Source organism: Diachasma alloeum, unplaced genomic scaffold (assembly GCF_001412515.2).
Source record: "Diachasma alloeum isolate Michigan unplaced genomic scaffold, Dall2.0 Dall_scaffold_00194, whole genome shotgun sequence".
In the NCBI taxonomy this organism is placed as follows: domain Eukaryota; kingdom Metazoa; phylum Arthropoda; class Insecta; order Hymenoptera; family Braconidae; genus Diachasma; species Diachasma alloeum.
The window spans coordinates 2,014,981-2,036,201 of NW_021680359.1; the positions used below are offsets into that span (position 1 = coordinate 2,014,981).

The 21,221-nt window shown below is 38.1% G+C and overlaps 1 protein-coding gene across 1 annotated transcript in view; it reads left to right on the forward strand.

Moving 5' to 3' along the window:
• Positions 1 to 375: 375 nt before the first annotated feature.
• LOC107048529 (ubiquitin carboxyl-terminal hydrolase isozyme L3) overlaps positions 376 to 21,221 on the forward strand; it is a 36,094-nt gene continuing 15,248 nt past the window's right edge. Inside the window, exons 1-3 of the mRNA XM_015271732.1 lie at positions 376 to 576; positions 662 to 673; positions 761 to 889. Coding sequence (XP_015127218.1) covers positions 544 to 576; positions 662 to 673; positions 761 to 889 — 174 coding nt within the window. The 5' untranslated portion in view covers positions 376 to 543. The remainder of the gene's footprint in view (positions 577 to 661; positions 674 to 760; positions 890 to 21,221) is intronic.

Below are 21,221 nucleotides of genomic sequence, written 5' to 3' on the forward strand. Positions count from 1 at the left end.
AAAAAAACCCTCTGTAGCTCAAAAATTGGAGGCCCTGGACTATTTTTAACATCTTCAGCACTTGCGATGCAAAAAAACAATAAACAGGTTTTTTTACGCAAATTATTCAGTTTTAGACATAAACTTCGATGCATGAAAAATCTAAATCCAATAGCCCGCGACGTTTAAAACTCATAGTCGTCTCCCCTTAATCATATCCAAGCAGTTTCATTTTTGCGATGTAGCCTCGGAAAGAATTTATTTCTGTTTACTTTTGTAGAATTTTTTATAATTCAAGAAATCGATGTTATCGGCGGAGCAACTCTGGAAAATTACAAAAAAATCGCATCATGTAGATGTCAGACCATGCAGTTTCATTTCCAGTCCTTCGTTCCATTCGTTGTTCTCGTTGCTGATGCCGGCATAGTCATCCTGCTGACGTTAGCTAAAAAGCCATACAATCGCCGATTTTTTCTCGAAAAGAAAGAAACCAAGAGTTAATCACGAGTTCAGATCAACAATCGTAGTCTTCACCAAGATAATTTGTTGGATAGAAAACTCAAAATGGCTCTAGTACCTCTAGAATCCAATCCTGAGGTAAAATTGATTCATCTTACAATTTGCTTACATTTTACTTCGACGTTAGGGAAATTATGAGTCATCAGTTGCCTTTCTGTTTCAGGTCATGACCAAGGTTAAGACGAAAAAGAACGCATTTCATCTAATTTCTTATGAGTATTTATTTCAATCGTTTTGAGGTTTCATTTATAATTGTTTTCAGTTCATTCATCAACTTGGGGTACCAGAGAAATTCTCTTTGGTGGATGTTTATGGATTGGATCCTGATTTGCTTGCTATGGTCCCCAGACCAGTGCTTGCACTGATTCTATTGTATCCAGACAGTGAAAAGGTAATTCGAATATTTTTTCATTGAAGTGAGTAAACATTTGGCTAGGGGAGGTTGGGGTAAAACGGACATTTTTGACTTTTTTTCAAATGTTAATGAGTGGTTGAAATGTTGATGAAATTTAATTTTTTTTTTCCAATACAAAGAACAATTCTTTCCCTTTGTGACAAGCCTAAACTGAGCTCAATTGATAAATTTATTTCTGAGTTATGAATAATTTAAAAAAGGTCTAAAGTGTCCATTTTACCCCACCCTCCCCTAACTAAGTAATTATTTCGATAATGAACGATTTCATGGGAATCTATCAAATGACTTTATCCTTTATCATAGAAAATTATTAAATGACATTTTCATTTTTCAGTTGATTATAACAAGTCTTGTTTGGGCCAACAAAATCTTTAGTTGAAAATTATCAAAAAATAATTGTTTGGTTCGAATTTGAAAGTCTCAATCATAAATAACTGCTCTGCTCTCCACAACAACGAAATATTTGGCTCAAGAGGCGGATCATTCATAAAAAACGGGGCATTTTCAGGATAAAAGTATCTTTAATAGAGGGAAGTTTATTAAGAAATATTTTGTCCGCAAGTTACAAGATTGCTGTCATATCATTATTATTATTTCATTTAAAAATTCGTTTTTTGTCTGTGATTATCGAATAGCCGAAATGACAAACTGCTATCCCTTGTTTCATATAAAACGCACATTTGCTGGTAGTAAAATACGTATGGGAGCATCGAATAACGAACAAGTAATACTAAAAATTACACTTATTGCTTGCACAGAGAATAAATTTTTTTTGAAAAGACTAAATCTGAGTTATGAGGCTTTCGCGGTCAACATTATTATTTATTATGACTTCCGCATGGATGCCGCGTCTAGATTCAGTATCGGAGCGACCTTAGCCTTGATGATGCAGACTGAATTGTTCGAGAACTCTACTGTTTTTTTTCTCAGTATACTGAACGAGTTTTTCAACATTTTATGGTCAAATGTTCCAATTAAGACTTATAATGCCTATTTGAAGAATTTTCAACATTTCTGTGGGTTGATTCTATTCTAATTTATTATTATTATCAATTGAAGTGGTAGATTGAAATAAAAAATTTAAGAGGAATTTATCATGAAACCTTTCTTATACAAAATGAAACGGTCAACTGTGAAAGAACTTTTACAAGACATATTTTAAAACTGGTATGTTGTGACTGTTGTGAAGAATTTCAAGAGTCCTTTTTTTGCTCCATGAAATTTTCTGCAAAAAAAGTTTTTTGATCATTTTTTCCGCCTTTATTTCATTCTCGAATATTTCATGTTTCTTTCAAAATTTCATTATATTTTTTTATCACTCCATCGTTGAACTGATTTTATGAAAGCTTAACAAACAACGTATTGTTGTAAAATTGTCTCCCTTTTCAAAAAGATGGTCATCTTCCAAAAATATTATTTATTGAGATATAGTACATTTCGGAACTGCTGCTTAAGGAAATTTTCTGACGAATATGAGTCTTCAGCTCGTTCTGAAATCATATAAGGCAGAGAAGTTCTTCACGGCCGGGTATTAAATAGTACATTACATGCCCGAGCCTTGGAAAACATATCACCCTCCCCCACGTGCTTGCCATCCTCGCCTTCGGCTCGGAAGGCAATCTTGCACCTGGGGGAGGGTGATATGTTTTCCATGGCGAGGTGTACATACCGTGGCGCAGCGCCACGAAAATGGGGTTTTTCAGGTCCCGTGACACGAAAAAATATTTTTTGTTATGACATCCATGAATGGTGTTTACGGATACTCATATGCGAAAAAATTTCTTATGAAAAACTTGGCCCAGTCACAAAAAAATCCCATTGGATTTCTATATTGGACTTCTATTGAAAAAAAAAATTAGTTTATCGCCAGGTCTATTGAAAAATTCCAAAGAAACATTAAAATATTGAATCGGGAGATATTCTATAGTAAAAATCAGCACAATTTGATTTGTGTGCAGTTTATTATAATAGAAGATAAAAAAATCGAAATTCCTGAGTCTCAATTTTTTAAGTTTTTGCTTCCGAATGGAAGTATTGTATTCGACGAATTTTGACATTCTCTAGTTGTGCCTGGAAATGATGTAGAATGTTTTGAAACATGAAGAAATGTCTGGGTTTGATAGTTCGGTTTTTGGGTTATCACTTTTTAGACAATACAAGCAGAGGTTCGAGCTTATCCGACAGGAGACATGTGACCGTTTCTTTTTCTTTTGTTTTACTTCTACCAATTTCATTGGTATAGTTAGTTTCCGAATAGATCTGTAGCAATTCCCTATCCTTGTGACAGGCATACAACCGTAACCACATGCTACAGCGTGTCGAAAGGAAGGTATTCAACCTTTTAGTGAAATAGATTAATACAAAAAGTTAAATATCATGGAAACTGCTTGGCCATTTACGCCTATCCAAAACACCAACCTTCAGTATTGTAAGAGCTATAATTGTACCAAATTTGAACTTGCTACTTTCATTTTTTCTCAAAATATGTGTACAAGAATAAAAAATCCGAAAAACGAAAAAACGGGAATATCTCGGAAACTTTGTATGAACGGATATATATATATTTTGATTTATCTATATGAGGTATTCCATGTCAAATGAGTCAATCGCTGATCTTCACCCTCTTGGAAATTAATGGCGATTTTTTCTACGATCGGGGAGGTTCAAAAACTATCTCAAATTTTTTCAGATTTTTTCGGCAGCCCAGTTCCGAGATGTGATTTTTTCACATTTTTCCGTTTTTTCCAATAACTCGAGTTCTATTTGTCCGATTTTAATTTATTAGGCGTCAAAATTTTCCATTTTTTGCCGCCTATACAATTATTTTTGGTAATTTTTTTCCCATTCCTAGATGCTCATAATAACGAATTTTAGAAAAAAAAAGTTAAAAAACTTGAATTTTGCAAATTATGTCACGGTTGATACTCAAAATTTTTTTTTCAGTAGTTCTCATAATCAAAATAAGTATTTTGAGCTGTCATTCAAATTGGGCATCCTCCTGGATCTATGTTATTTTTAATTTTTTCGTTTGGACATTTCGCAAATTTGGTCAAAACACCACAAAACGACTTTGACTATGTATCGAAAAAATATGTAATATATAGGTATACAATCAAATTCACTTAATACGGTCTATAATCAAAGTCAATCAACGCCATTTTGAGGTGTTGCGACCAAATTGACGGAATTTCGAAACGAAAAAATTGAAAATATAATAGATCCAGGACGATGCCCAACTTGTACGATGACTCAAAATACTTCTTTTGAGTATAAGAATTACTGAAAAAAAATGAAACAAATCATCCGTGACGTAATTTGCAAAATTCAAGTTTTACAACTTTTTTAATCGAAAAGTCGTTATTATGGCAGTAAAAAATGAAAAATTTTGACGCTTAAATCAAATTCGGATGGATAGAACTCGAGTTATTGAAAAAAACAGGAAAGACGAAACAAAAATCATATCTCCGAATTGGGCTGCCGAAAAAATCTGAAAAAATTTGAGATATAGTTTTTCAACCTCCCCAATCGTAGAAATAATCGCCATCAATTTCCAAGAGGGTGAGGGTCAGCGATTGAGTCATTTTGCGTGGAATACCTCATAGAAGCAGCCGAGACGAATATTTTGAAAAAAAAAATTGAAATCTGTTAAGTAGTTCATGAGATATTTGAAGAAATATATTTACACAAAAGGTCGCATATCTCAAAATACCAAGTTTTAATATTTTAAGAGCTAGAACCATATCAAATTTCAACTTGCTATCTCTTTTTTTCTCAAGTTGTCGTGCGTACGACATTTTTCATGAAAAACGGAAAAACGACGTCTGTGGTCGCGCGCTTAGCGCCGCACCGTACGTGGTTTCGGCGATAGAGCGTTACTGCCGACCGCAGTATTTTTTTTCAATCGGGTCCTCGTACGTCAAAACACTCGTTCGCGTTCAACCGTTTATGATGTTTGTGCGTTAAAATTCGCGGATATTTTTTTTCAGTTCTATTCGAACTCTTCACATAACCAATAATACATTTCATACGTTATTTTGAATTTTCCACTAAGTTGACACTGTAATCAATCAAAATCAGCGGTAAGCGGAAAAAAATAGACCAGGAAAAAATAGCCCACACACCCAAAACTTACTAATACCCACCCAACTTAAAAATTTACCTTGGGCGAGTTTGATGAAAAATGTCGAAAAATCGAGCCGGGCACTCTTACCGACTAAGCTGCTGGGAACCACAGAAATGAAATCTCAAATTCACCTCATACACCGCCTAACCTCCTTTAGGCATTAAAGAATTCTAAGAGAATTAGAATTTAGAGAGAAAAAATTTCCGCTTCACCCAGCCGGGAATCGAATTCGGGTCTCCCAGATATGCGCCGGGCACTCTTACTGACTAAGCTACCGGGAACTTTCTTAACAGGGGAATACTCTTCAATCGGATTTAAGCGTTTGAATATTTAAAGCTGTGTCGGGGCGGTGTGATAAGACCCCTAGAAATAATGGTCTTGAAGTTTGCTGACAAACAACTTCAACAGAGCATATCTCATCAGGAAATGAGGTAATTTGAAAATTTCCAATTTCATTTTGTAGATTAAGAAAAATTTTACTCGTGATAGCTTTCGAATGTACAGACATGATTCTTTTAAGCACTGTTATCAACGAATAACACAGGGAAAATTATTGACGTGGCATATCTCGCTACGGGATGAACGCATATGAAAAAAAAATCCTGTCACAGTTTAAATTCGACACGATCTCGCCGTGATGTTTACTATTTTTTTTAAAATCCATTCATTAAATTTTTAATCCGCTGTTTTACACGAAATCTTTGTCAAACTCTCCCAGACGTTTGAGTCATTTAATTGAAAAAACAAAAAAATTCATGTTTTAAAAAAATGAAAAGCTAGACGTGATGATTTGATTTTTTCATGAAAAATGCTTGGTTAGTGATATATGCTCTGTTTTTAATTGAAAGAAATAATTGACAGAGCATATTTTAAAGAGAAATAAAGAAATTTGAACGAAACATCGTTCAATCGTTCAACTTTCCTGAATGCTTGACGTGAACTGATCCCAATTTTTTTTTTGTCATTCTATTGACACTGAGAACCTTCAAACAGGTTTTCAACATCGGATATCACGTTTGAAAATAATGATATACAAAAAAAAAAAATTCCACAACTCGAATTTCCCGCAATCTTTACGTGAGGTTTGCGAAATGGTCCATCGAAAGGACTGATCTACATAACCTATGTTACGCATGCGTCGAAAGCGACATCTCTACTATTTTTGAATTTACCCGGGACTCAAACATACCTCGCGCTATATGATTATCTTCCTGCCGAATTTAAGAATATTTGATTTGTTAAATTGACAAATCATATTGCATCATGGGTCGAAATATCAAAGACAAAGGATTTCATCACCCCCCCCTTTTTCCGCCATTGTGGCATTGTTCCCTAAACGTTAATAAGGGCATCATCTCCTGACCGATAAAATTATAGAGTGAAATTATACAGTTATTATTTTATCTAAATAAATTGTGATTTGAGTGAAGAATGTTATAAAGAGAAGAGATGAAGTTCAATGACAATGAGGCAGTCCAAGCGATTTTACACTGTGCGAGGGGAAAATCAGATCTCGATAAAGGTCCCACAACTACACCAATTTTCGACAAACTATGCAAATATCTAAAAATCCGAAAATTCGAGAAAGAGAAATTCAGAACTAATTTAGCTTTTGCTTGGCGGAGTAATCTTCGTAAATTCAAAACCAGAGTAGAAGAAGGAATGAAGAGCAAAGGGAGTAAGCAGAGAAAAAAAGGAAAATTAAATACTCGTCCGCGGTTACGGTATCACAATTATGAAGATGAATCTTCAGTGAGTGAAGTAAGTGTTGAGTCTCCACCAAATTCTCCAGAATCTCCTGGACACAATATTCAACGTCGATTTTACCGGAAGCATTACGAACATGTCGGTTCTCTGTCGCTTGACAGCATAAACATTGTGCACAAAAAGCAGGTATTTATTGAGAAATTACACAATGTTTTGCGGGAACAATTACCACATACACTTAAGGTATCGTGCTCATTAAGATTTAACGGGTTTAAACAACGGAACAATGGGAAGTTCTGCGATTTTGCATCTTGTAGGCAGACAAATTGTTTAAAACAATTTATGATTAAGGGAAGCTTGATGAGACTTTCAACGTCCGTAAGCATTTATGCAACGCCTGGAAAGAGTATCCATGACGACTCCTTAGTTTACCAACTTCGTGGCGAGCGACGAGAAACTATGAAGGAGAAGTTGAAATTTGCAATGCCCAACGCAGTTTATGAAGAACTCCTAAATCAAATGGATGGAAAGCTTGCTAAGGAAGAGGGGAATTATAAATTCTCATACCCCCTGAGTGTTATACAGAAGGCTAAGTCCGAGAAAATGACCGAAAATGACAATCACCCAAATGATATCACTGATATTTGTTTAAGTATTTCCAATTCCAAAGGCAACCATCCCTTCATTCGTCAATTCATTGCGCCATTTAAAATCTACTTAGGATGTCAGTTGCAAGTAGATTTTCTCAAGAAAAACAAAGATTTGATTCTCTTCTTTGACGCGACGGGTTCCGTCGTTAGGAAACCGTTCCCAGGATCTAAAAGAATTTATTACTATTCGGGTGTAGTTAATGTTGATGGCAAGATTTTCCCTCTTTTGGAATATTTAACGAACGATCACACAACTGGTTCAATTAGGGATTTTTGTAAGTTTATGCGCAACTATTGGGAAGAAAGTAATGTGTCATGGCCGCCCTTCAGAGCCTTCGTTACGGACTGGTCTTGGGCCAGTATTACTGCAATAATGAAAGCCTGGAACGATTTAACAGTCCTACAATACTTGGAATTGGCATTTAATGAGATCAAAAACGAAATCCCTTTACCATCGAATATTATTCGGCATTATTTGTGCTATGCACACATCATGAAAATGATATCTCGATGGCTCCATCAAAGGAATGTTGATAATGCGAATATCAAAGTATATTTGGAGAGTGTGGCGGTGGTTGTCCACAGTAAAGACTTACCGTCGATGACTAAACGTGTAGAAGCTTTCTTCATGATTCTGGAAGCGAGTACAGAATCCGATCGAGTATCTACTGCTTTTGCAGAATTGGCAAATACAGCAAAACCCCTCGACTCTAAGATCGCTGAGGTTCTTGATCGCATAAAGAAGGAAGAAGGGAATGAAGATGAGGATGAGGATAAGACAAATCGCAAACCACCAGCTATGTATGAGAAGAGCCCTTGTTATCAATATTTCAAAGAAATACGTTTGAGTGTTAGGAAAACTATTGAAGGGATGGAACAGAGTGGTCAGAAAAACAAATATAAAAATTTGGATTTTTCTGAATATTTCATGAAGGAACTTCTCCCGTACGCTGTTCTCTGGTCAACATTAGCCACTCCGCAGAACAATCATCTTGTTAATGCTACCGCTGAAAATCATTTCAGGATTACCAAGAGAGAGAAACCAAAAAATATCAAGTCCTTGAGATTCATCGACAAATGTCATGAACATGTGTCAGCCATTCATTCCCGATTAGATCTACCGGTGCCCAGAGTCACAGTCAAACGTCCTCGTCAAAAGGTCAACGAACCTGACAACGAAGACTCTCAGGAATTCTGGAAAAGGGGATCCTCTCAAAATAAAAAACGTAGGAGCACTTATCAAGAAGGAAGGACGCTGAAAAGGGTGGCTAAGACACAGGAGGAGAGAAATTTACAATTCAACGATAATCACACAATTTCAACTCCGGAATATTATCGTTACCCCAGTGAGACCAAATTTTTCTTCGTCGCCTCTATCAGAGCCGCTCATGATCCCACAAAGAATGTCACTTTATTGACCGACGATTACATTACTCTATTCGACAAGCACTGGCTTATGAATAGTATAATTGATTACTGGGGTGCAGTGTTGTTCAAATCCTACCACGATCATAATTTAATTTATGTTCCGTGTGAAGTTAGTGGCTATTTTATCGAAGGAACCGGAGCGAATCAAGAACCAGTGTCTCCTGAATTCTACAACGCTTTTCGCCGTTCTTGGAATGATCGATCAAAAATTATTCTTCCCTGCAGGATCAACGGCAATCATTGGATCTTAATTTATGTGGACAGCGCAGCATCTACCGTATATTACATCGATCCAAGTAGCGGTACAGCCAGCAAAATTATGAAGAAATGTTTCAAGCAATTTGTTGTTGCTTATCAACAGGTAAAACCATCCTCCCCCCCCGTAATTAATTATTATGATCTGTGATGTTAACAAATATGAGTGGATTGATTATAAATTCGCAGGTTTTTCCCGCATCCGGAATCAATTGGTCCTTGGAAATTCCTCCTCATCCTCGACAGCGAGATGGCTACAACTGCGGAATTTTTATCGTCCATTACATTGAGCAAATCCTGGCAGGGAACCTCCTGAACATAAGTTCCCTCAATCCCGGTGACAAACGTGAAGAGATGAAGAAGTGTATTTTGGAAAGCTCGGTCGATGTCAGTGAACTTTGTTTATACTGCGGGAGGGATGAAGGGGCGAGAAGGCATGCAAAGTGGGTGCAATGTGAAAAATGTGCAAGATGGGCGGAAGTTAGTTGTCTGACTGATAAGAGCTTGAAGGAGAAGGAGAATATAAGCGATCCCACAGTGCACTATTTCTGTGATCTTTGTAAAAAATGGTTCGCATTGAGTTCTAATTGAATTATAGATGTATGCAGGTATTAATTTACAATTAATTGTGATATTAAGTGCGCTCCTCATTTGATTTCATGTAATAACAGTCAACATGCTATCTGAGCAATATTGTTGTGATATAAAAATGGAACAGGGATGAGCGAAAGGTTTCAGGTTCAACACCAGGTCAGGTAGAATGATGAGATCTAACCATTTAAAGTGTTGATTACCATATATCTTAGGATCGAAGCGATGTAAAATAATGGTAATGATAAAAGAAGAGGGATAGAGATTACGATAGAGCATATTCAGCTATAATGAACAATAATTGGGTAAAAGATCAGTAATAAGACTTTGAGAATGAAGGATATTATTTTGATGATATACGATCAATGGGAGTGAAACATTCGTGCTGTGGGATTAATTGTTACTTACATATATAACAGTTCCATGGAACTTTTACTTTGATAAATTGAAAGTAGAGAATAAAGATGAAAAAACGTGAACTCACGTGTAGATAGGAGATAATTCAAACCTCTTCTTTTTTTCTTTTTAGTATAGTACTATTTTCAAAGATGATATCCGATGTTGAAGGTAATTTTATAGATTTTTAGGCCGAATAGAATGAGAAAAAAAAATCTGGAAACAACTCACGTTGAGAATTTATGAAAGCCAGCCGGTCGAGAGATGCTCCATTCATATTCCATTATTTCTCTTCAAAATATGCTCTGTTGATTATTTTACTTAACGAAAAACAGAGCATATATCACTAACCAAGCGTTTTTCATGAAAAAATCAAATCATCACGTCTAGCTTTTGATTTTTTTAAAACGTGAATTTTTTTGTTTTTTCAATTAAATGACTCAAACGTCTGGGAGAGTTTGACAAAGATTTCGTGTAAAACAGCGGATTAAAAATTTAATGAATGGATTTTAAAAAAAATAGTAAACATCACGGCGAGATCGTGTCGAATTTAAACTGTGACAGGATTTTTTTTTCATATGCGTTCATCCCGTAGCGAGATATGCCACGTCAATAATTTTTCCTGTGTTATTCGTTGATAACAGTGCTTAAAAGAATCATGTCTGTACATTCGAAAGCTATCACGAGTAAAATTTTGCTTAATCTACAAAATGAAATTGGAAATTTTCAAATTACCCCATTTCCTGATGAGATATGCTCTGTTGAAGTTGTTTGTCTGCAAACTTCAAGACCATTATTAATAGTCGTTTCGATGACGCCATTTATTTATATAATTTCGCTACTCAAATAACACATTTGAATCATATGTGGGAGTTAGGAATTGAGTCGGTGTATAGAGTATGGGTGCGAACGCCTATAAAAACCATCACATTGGTGACATCACATAACTATATGATTCTTCTACCATTTAAAACGTCACGTGGGTCTCAAGATAATTATGTTTCGCCGTCTCGTCCTCCAGATCAAAGAATGTAGTAACGTCGGTACTATGTGGTCCATCACAGAATATCCCCAAAATATAAAATTAAAATACCCCAGAATCCCTAGGTTACCGGCCGAACGCCTCCATCATGTCATTATGTTTTTCTGTGCGGTCCAACACAGTCGTTTTTGTCCCACACAGTCATAATTATTAACGTTTTATTCTTTCCCCAAAAATTTTTTTATATTAGTTTATTTCATTTCTTTCTTCTTATATTTATAATGCCTTCACCTGTAAAAAGGAGGCATTCATCATCTCCAAGCGACAATGAACTCCTCAAAAGACTGAAGCGTCTAGAGAGAGAGGTTAGGGCCACACGTGCCAAGTCCACATCGAAGGAGAATCAGAGGCCAGATACGGGCAAAGTGTATCGCTCTGATAAATCCAGGAAAAGGAAAAGATCTCCTCGCTCTCGCTATTCTCGAAAGTCGAGATACGAGGAGCATCACTCATCGTCAAATGAAGGTCAGAGCTCTGTCTCGAGTGAATCAAGTGTTTCCCCGAGCCCTCCAAGACGCTATAGACAGCGTTACTCACACAGACAGACCTCCTCGGAGTCAGATCCCATCGAGGATGACCTGAGGGGAGATTTTGCAGGGCCAGGTAAGCCTGGTGATGCAAATAAACCTGATGAAACAGCTAAGGCTGCTAGCACAGGTAAATCTGATGATAAAGCTCCAGAGGATGGTAAGAAGACAGATGAATCGTCAACACAACTACCTCAGATGGCTCTAGAACTTTTGGGGGAGGTTACTTCAAGGGATGGCCCTAAGGGTCCACCAATTCACTCTGCTGTGGCTGAGAGGTGGAAAAAGATCTTAGCTGAGGGGATGGACAAGGAGTTACGTAAAGATCTGATTAAAAAATACTCTCCAGTGGAAAACTGCTCGGGCATGAAGGCTCCATTGTTGAACCCGGAGGTTAAAGCAGCACTGAAATCAGCAGCTCTTCGCAGAGACTACTCAAGCACAGTGACTCAAAACCAACTGGGTGCTGCCCTCGCAGCTATTGGTAAAGCCTTAACCTTGACATTTAAAGCCAAAGAAGATGATCCCGATGGGGAATGGTCTGATGATTTCAAGGAGCTCATTACGTGTCTCAGCGATTCGGGAAAAATTCTAACCGATCTGCAGTATTATCTATCTTTAGCACGAAGGTCAAATTTGTCTAGATATTTAGAACCAGTTGTCAGAAAGTGTGCAGAGGATTCCAAGGTCGATGATTTCTTGTTTAATTCTACGTTTGCGGATAAGTTAAAGGCGGCCCAAGCAGTGGAAAAATCATCCAAGTCAATTACAAAATCCTCTGATAAACCAGCTTACACTTCAAAGCCGAAGCAAGGATACCCACATCAGACATCAACATCAACATCGTTTTCCAGAGATTTAAACTACAATGCCCCTTCCAGGAAACCTCTACAGAGTCAGAAGACTTCGAACAGGGGGGGGGGGCACAAGCAGAGGTCCCACAAACACCAGCGATAAATGTAAGTAGCCTGGCTGGTCGTCTACAACATTTCAAGGAACAGTGGAACAGTATAACTGTAGACCAGTACGTTTTGTCTATTGTTGAAGGTTATAAGATTCCGTTCTTCAAAAAACCAAAACAAAGAAATAATCCAGGCCAACCAAATTGGTCTCAGGAAGAGAAGAAAATCCTTCTAAGCCTAATTAACGATTTAATCTTAAAGGGAGCTGTATCTTTGTGTGAACCCTCTACCAATCAATTTATATCTTCGTATTTTTTAATCGACAAACCGAATGGTGAGAAGAGATTTATTTTAAATTTAAAGAAGTTAAATACATTCATTGATCCAAATCATTTCAAAATGGAGGATCTCAAGAATGTGTTCTCTCTTCTAAGATCACGATATTTCATAGCTACGATCGATTTGAAGGATGCGTATTTTCTAGTCCCTGTTGCTGAAAGACACAGAAAATACCTACGGTTTCATTTCAATGATCAACTGTTTCAGTTTAATTGTCTCCCCTTTGGCCTCAACACAGCCCCTCAAGTCTTCACCAAGCTTCTGAAACCAGTAGCACATTTTTTAAGGTCCCAGGGTTTCCTCTCAGTATTTTATTTAGATGATATATTTTTAATTGCACCTACAGCTAAAGAGTGTCAGGTGAATGTGAGGTCAACTTTAGATATTCTTCAATCTTTAGGCTTTGTGGTTAATTACCCAAAGTGTCACCTGAACCCTTCAACAGAAGTAAAATTTCTGGGTTTTCTTATCGATTCGGAAAGGCTGGAATTTAAACTACCAGATAAGAAGAGAAAGCTCATATTGGCCATGGTCTCAAGATTTCTAGAGAGACGATCATGCAAAATTCAGGAGTTAGCCCAGCTGATTGGAACGCTTGTCTCATCCACACGAGCAGTAGAATATGGAATGTTGTACACAAAAATCTTAGAACGGGAAAAATTCCTTGCTCTCAGGGACTCAAACTCAGATTATTCGTCAAGGATAAAATTGTCTTCTAAAATTCGCCCTGACTTGCTTTGGTGGAAACAGGTAATTCCATCAACAGCACGAACGATTCGTAACTCCCATTTTCAATTGGAAATCTTCACTGATGCTTCACTGACAGGTTGGGGGGCATTTTGCGACGGAGAGAAAGCCTGTGGCTGGTGGTCTGAAGATGAGAAAGGTCTTCATATCAATGTACTAGAACTTAAAGCAGCATTGATGGGCCTTAAATGTTTTGCGAATCACCTTAGCGATTGTCAATTACTCCTTCGGGTGGACAACACAACAGCCATAGCATGTATTAATAAGATGGGTAGTATTCAATTCAAAAATTTGAACAAAGAGTCTAGATACCTTTGGCAATGGTGTGAACAACGCCACTTATGGGTTTTTGCATCTTACATCGCATCCAAAGAGAATGTGGAAGCAGATGCTGAATCAAGGAAAACTCCAACCGAAATTGAATGGAGTCTGGCACCTTGGACCTTTCAAAGAATTCATCGGACGTTTGGACCCTTTGATATTGATTTATTTGCCTCATAGCTTAATAGCAAGTGTGAAAGGTTCATTTCTTGGCGTAGGGATCCAGAGGCATGGAGAATCGATGCTTTCACAGTCTCTTGATCAAGTTTGTATTTCTATGCATTTCCTCCCTTCAATCTAATTCCAAGAGTACTCCAAAAGGTCTTGGATGACAAAGCTGAAGGAGTCCTGGTTGTACCGTACTGGTCTACACAATGCTGGTTTCCATTGTTTGAAAAAATGTGTCTAGAGAAACCCATAATTTTTCAACCAAATTGTACTTTACTTAATTCCAGCCAAACTCACCCCCTGCACAGATCCCTTACCCTGGCGGTCGCGAGATTATCAGGGAGATATATGTGAGAAAGGGAGTACCTGAGGAAGCGATTGCTATCATGACCTCGTCATTGGCTGAGTCGACACGGAGTCAATATGATGGAGTATGGAGATCTTGGTGGATTTTTTGCCAGGGCCAAAAGGATATTTTCATCGAGACACCGATCCCATTGGTCTTAAAATTCTTGATACAGAAAATGTCGGAAGTTAATTCCTATTCAACCCTTAACACCCACAGATCAGCTCTGTCTCTTCTCTCAGACGAAACTCTGGGGGAAAATTCAGATATAAAAAGATATTTTAAGGGTGTTAGTAAGGAAAAGCCTCAAAAGCCTCGTTACCAACACACATGGGATCCAAACAAGGTTTTAAATACACTAGCAGATTGGTGCCCGAATGAGAATCTTCCTTTGGAGAAATTAACTTTAAAGTTGGCTACGTTACTCGCTCTTAGCACTGCCCAACGAGTCCAAACCATAGCGTCTATTGACATAAATAACATCCGTATCAGAGAGAACATTGTGTATATCACCATTCCAGACAGATTGAAGACGACAGCGAGAAATCGTCCCAATCCTCTACTCACATTTCCCGCCACCTTCGCACCTAACCCGGGCTTGTGTGTAGCCTCTACTTTATCAGAATATATCAAAAGGACGGAAAATTTAAGATCCAGTTCTAAACTCTTCATTACTTATAAGAAGCCTCACCATGAAGCTTCAAAGCAGTCTGTTAGTCGATGGATCAAGATTACATTAGGAAAATGTGGAATCGACACAAGCCTATTTTCGGCTCACAGCACGAGACACGCATCGACATCAGCAGCAGCCAGACAAGGAGTGAACATCGAGACAATCCGCAGGGCAGCAGGCTGGACACGGGATTCTCAGGTCTTTGCTCAATTCTACAACCGCCCGGTGATTGAAGGGCAAGATTTCGCGTCAACGATCCTCTCGGGACGTGAAGCTTAAAATTACAAAAAAAAAAAAAATATGTTTTTTGTTCTATATTACGCGAGTTTCTTCTCTGTTTTTATCGTTTATATGGCATCTAAGGTTGACAGATGTATATAACTGAGTTTACGTAAGTTCTTTCCTCCCATTTTTGTTCAGTTCCTGGGAGTTTAAGATATTTAAGAATAAAGGTTTAATATTTAAATCGCTCTATAGTTTGAACAGCTACATTCTTTGATCTGGAGGACGAGACGGCGAAACATAATTGGAAGATTGAACGAACTTACCTGTAAGTGAAGTTCAATCGAGATTATGTGAGCCGTCTCGTCCGAACAGATCAAAACCCACCCTCAGTTAAAGAGTAACCCATCCCATCAGCGATTTAAAACTTTGAAAATAATGACATGATGGAGGCGTTCGGCCGGTAACCTAGGGATTCTGGGGTATTTTGATTTTATATTTTGGGGATATTCTGTGATGGACCACATAGTACCGACGTTACTACATTCTTTGATCTGTTCGGACGAGACGGCTCACATAATCTCGATTGAACGTCACTTACAGGTAAGTTCGTTCAATCTTCCAATTTCTAGATACTCGACGATATACTGCCGCTTAGGTCCCGTCTGCAAACTTCCTCATCATTCACCGACGAAAATCTTTTAAGTTTTTTTCACACACCTGCACGGAAAGTTCGTACTTTGCTCCCTGATGAGCGGGAGGAAAGTGAGTACTTCCCGCTCTCGGGTGGAAAGTTACTCCCTCGGGCGGAAAGTCTTGACTTTCCGCCCTTGGCAGACGTAATACAGCAGACGGGACCTAAGCGGCAGTATATCGTCGAGTATCTAGAAATTATCTTGAGCCCCACGTGACGTTTTAAATGGTAGAAGAATCATATAGTTATGTGGGGCTAAAATAGAGCTCAGAGAAATGACGTGATGTGATGACTTTTAGAGGCGTTCGCACCCATACTCTATACACCGACATAATTTCCAACTCCCACATATGATTCAAATGTGTTATTTGAGTAGCGAAATTATGTAAACAAATGGCGTCATCGAAACGACTATTTCTAGGGGTCTTATTATGAATAGCTTTAAATATAGCTTTAATAGTACATTAGAGTACAAGGGGACAAATTTTGTTTTCAACGAATGTGCAGTTTACAGGCCAAGCCGAAGGCGAGGTCTGTACACACATTCGTTGAAAACGAAATTTATTACCGAGTGCTCTATAATATTTTATGTCAAGTCGTGCAGAAGTCGAGTCTTGAGCAGGCTGCGCGAAGCGCAGCGTGCGATAAACTCGACTTATTGCACGGCGCGACATAAATATTCAAACGCTTAAATCCGATTGAAGAGTATTCCCCTGTTAAGGAAGTTGTTTAAATAAATGGTGTCATCAAAATTGTTATTCCTAGGGGCGCCATCATACGTCCCCTACACATCCCTAAACTTTGAAACCCCTAGATCCGAGTGAAGGGTATTCTCGTTTTAGGAAAATTATTCAGATAAATGGCGTCATCAACATGACTATTTCTAGGGGTGTCATCACACGTCCCCTACAGACCCCTAAATTTTTAAACCCCTGAATACGATTGAAGAGTATGTAGGAATATTATTGTACCCATTCGTAATGACATTTGAGTTCTCATCACCTGATGCATAATCGGGAGCTCCCGGGTTCAAATCCCGGTCTGGACTATTCATTTTTTCTGTAAAAATTTTCTGGTTATTCATATTGAGAATAATCCCGGTTCCCCTCCTACCTCATCCAAATCCCATCCACTCATTTCCTATGATGTCACAAAGATGAGGACCGCTATATAAATTGCCTTTTTTAAAGTACCCCCCCCCCCTACATTTGATGATNGATTGAAGGGTTTTTTTATGAGATGGAAAATATTTAAACGAATAACGTCATCACAATTTCCATTCCTGGGTTTGTCGTGACACCACCTCCATAAACCCTTAACATTAAAAACTCCGAGTCCCGATTGAAAGGTATTTTCCACTGATGAGAATTATTCTATGGAACAGATGTGATTGAAAGGCTTTTTCCGGCCATTGAAGTTATTTAACGAAACAGTGACATTATAATAATGAATGAATATTGAAAAACGAAATTCTAAATTGTGCGAATTACAGTGCATTTCGGCCCTGTGACATACATAATTTTCCGCTTCGCTCCGCGTCCGTGAATCTCTGCCTACGGCCGTCATGACAAAAAATATTGTTCGTCATACGGCCAAAAAAATAAATATATTCGTATGCGATAGATTGTGTCATAGCCATGAGTGCTCCTATGCTCAAATAGCTTCGGTATGGAAATAATTCCGTTTGGGTTCTCTGTTGGTTTTAGGTTCAACACGTTGAAACAATTTTGAGTAAGAACATGTATGTATTTCTAATCGAATATTCTAAATTTCTTCAAATTTCTTCTCAACAGTACATTAATGACCTCAGTAATACCTTATCCATTTATACCACATTGATGGCGTATCAATGTTTTTTGAAGACAGTCATAAGGTATTTTATAGTTATTAAGTTTAGGGGTAATTACAACGTGCCTTATGATGCTAGTACAACATAAAAAGTGATATTATTAGTGGTTCTCGCTACAATAATGTTTAAAGTGGTTTTTCCTCCATCATAAATTTTTGAGCGACTAGTTTATCTTATTCTTTTCACTTAGATAATAATAATCAAAGCATGAATTAAAGAATTCTTATTTGTTTTGTAACTTTGTAATCCTCGACAATCTATTGATGCTGTTTTAGTCAGTTATCGGTTACTCAATAGTTATCACGTGTCATCGGGAGAGTAATTATAAAAAATTTATCACAATGGTTTAAGAATTTATTCCTTTATCATTACCATATCACGGGCTAGGTTGTCTCTTCCATCTCGCTCAAATAATAATCGTAAAAATATTAATTTAATAGACGGGAGGTGGTGGCGCTCGTGAGAGGTGGTAGAGTGGCTGAAGGCTCCGTCGGTTTTGGCAACAAATTATCGTTTTTTTGGTGAAATAAAGTGGAAGAAAGCTGTCGAAGATGCTCCTCGTAGTGTTATTCACGAGGGAGGTAATAAAGTGGAGGGGAAAAGAACTTTTTGAGAGATTTTTCAATGGATCGGTGGCGCCTGGCAATTTGGAGGTTAGATGGCGTTTCGTGGTGCCGGCGAGGGGTTGGAGGGGCAAGAACGATGGAGACAGGCGGGATATCTAGGGGTTAGAGAGTGGAAGATATTAAAGGTGGCGGTGATGATGTAAATTAAATTCTGAAAAATGAGAAATTGAAATTGAGAGTAATGAAAGGAAAAAAAGAGGCAACCCGAAATAAAAGAAGTTGGGCAAGGTTTGGATGGACGGATGGAATGGCCGCGAGGCAACTTGTGACATGGAGAATTTTACCAGTACCACGGAGGCAGAAGCATGATTTGGCAAGGAAGTCTGTGGCACCTGAGGAAAGTAACATGAATTGGAATGAGCAGGGGAGGCAAAGGAGGATTATGGTAAAGGGTAAACGGAAGAAGGAAGTGGAAGGCTGAAGTGCAGTAAATATAAGGCACGCAATAGCCGTTAAAGAATCAACATGCAACGATGGCAGCGACGCTAAATATTGAGGAGAGAAGGTTATGGCTGAGGTAAGGCTGAGGTGGACGTTTTGGAGAGAAAACGTAATTTTGGCGGTATGGCAGTCCATATCTTGATTGAGGTAAACCTTGAGAGGCAATTCATTAAAAGAACTGGAAATCAAAAGGGGCGGCCAGAGAAGGACGAGTTGAAGATGTTGGAGGATGGAANAGTGCAGTAAATATAAGGCACGCAATAGCTGTTAAAGAATCAACATGCAACGATGGCAGCGACGCTAAATATTGAGGAGAGAAGGTTATGGCTGAGGTAAGGCTGAGGTGGACGTTTTGGAGAGAAAACGTAATTTTGGCGGTATGGCAGTCCATATCTTGATTGAGGTAAACCTTGAGAGGCAATTCATTAAAAGAACTGGAAATCAAAAGGGGCGGCCAGAGAAGGACGAGTTGAAGATGTTGGAGGATGGAAATGGCTCCAACAGAGATGGGAGAGACTAAGAGGAACAGTGGGAATGCGGGTGGAACTGGACCAGCGGAAGGACGGAGCATCGGAGACGGATCTTTCAGCATGACCGTGACATGTCATTTGTGAAAATTTTCTTAAATCATTTGCGAATGTTCTTAAAAATGTTTCAAAACGGTGTAGATGTCCGCGTTGGCTTCTGACAGGATCTGCTTACCTTTTTGTTATTGTTGTTCACTTGAGCTTGCGGCGTAAGGCAAATTTTGTATAATTATTTTTCTTTTACTATTGTTGTTGTTCTGTAAAGGAGGAAGGGGCATGTGTAGATGTAAAACAAAGAAAAACTTTTGTAACATCAAGGAAATACAGAATTGAATAGAATATTAATTTAATAATTCTTCAATGCTTTTCATTTTTTTGCCATCCATCAGTTGCGTCATAACTATTAAATTCAAGAGTAATAACATCGTGCCATACTTTACCGCGACTCGGCCGACGAGAAATACTTCGAGAGATACATCCAATACTTTTAGAGGTTTCTCTTTTAATCACAATCATATCACCGATTCGTTTCTCTCATTCTTTTTAATTACCTCAAAATAATATTAATCTCAGCTTTGTCAATTATTCTTCCTGGCATTATGCTTGGTAACAAATTCATTCTGTACGATTTCATAACTACCAAAATTTTCATGCCATTATAAATCTTTTCATCGCCACGATCGCAGCGATAATGCTGCAATATTCTTGAATCGACTCGCAACTTAGGGGAGGGACCGTTGTCTTTCCTTCGTCCACTAATTTTCTCATTGATTTTTCAATTTTTGAACCAAGCATCGCAGATTGTTTGCTGCGTTTGACAGGGTTTGGAGCAGCGTTACGTTAGGAATTCTCAGCTGCGTACTCCGACTCAGAGATTTCGACAAGGAAGCGCGCAATTCCTTTCCTCGCTATTTCCAACTGTCTCCCCACAATTATCATAGCAGATTGACTTGTAATCGCATAAGCCCATAGACACATCGTTATACTAGAATCTCTAGCTTCGCGGAAATTTCTACGAAAATATTCACCAACATTTTGGAGTATTCTCTCGGATGGGAATCGGTTGAATTGATCAAAGTATATGATGTGAGCCTAGCGAAAGAAGAAAAGAGTAAGACCCATCGAGAGTTTTCTTCTTGAAATGGTAGAAAACATCACACTTGGTCATGTTCATATCTTGATGCCAATCAATTAATTCTTTTGTGATGTGTTCATCTTTCAAACTTTGAGTTATCCTTAATAGGAAAGTCTTTAAATGTAAATAATTGGTTCGGCCTAACATTTCCAGTGAAGAAAAAACAGCATCAATGATCTCCGATGTGATTGGCTAAGCAGGCCTCAGTGATTCCATGCCTTTATTCAAAGAGGTAGACCTGAGTAGAGGCCCGGATCGGGGAGTTTGACTGACTCCAAAAATGTTAGTTGGTACCCCACGGGAAAGGCCGCGTCCCGGTCGAATTGTCGGTAAATGTGAGTCGGGTGCGTGAGTAACTCGGCAGTAGCAGTCCCGCTGTGACAGGGACAGATTAGGAGGGGAACTTTTGTCCTCCTTGTACTCAATGTTTACTTTATATTTTTCAGTTGATTTATTCGCCGACTAATTAATATTAAGGGATGAAATAAAGACTGTTCGATGGAGAATTAAATTCCCCATCCTTCAACCCCCGTTTCATTCCTTAATCTCTGTAATAAAAAAATAAAAACTGCGACGAAATTCGCGGCGCTATGAAAAAC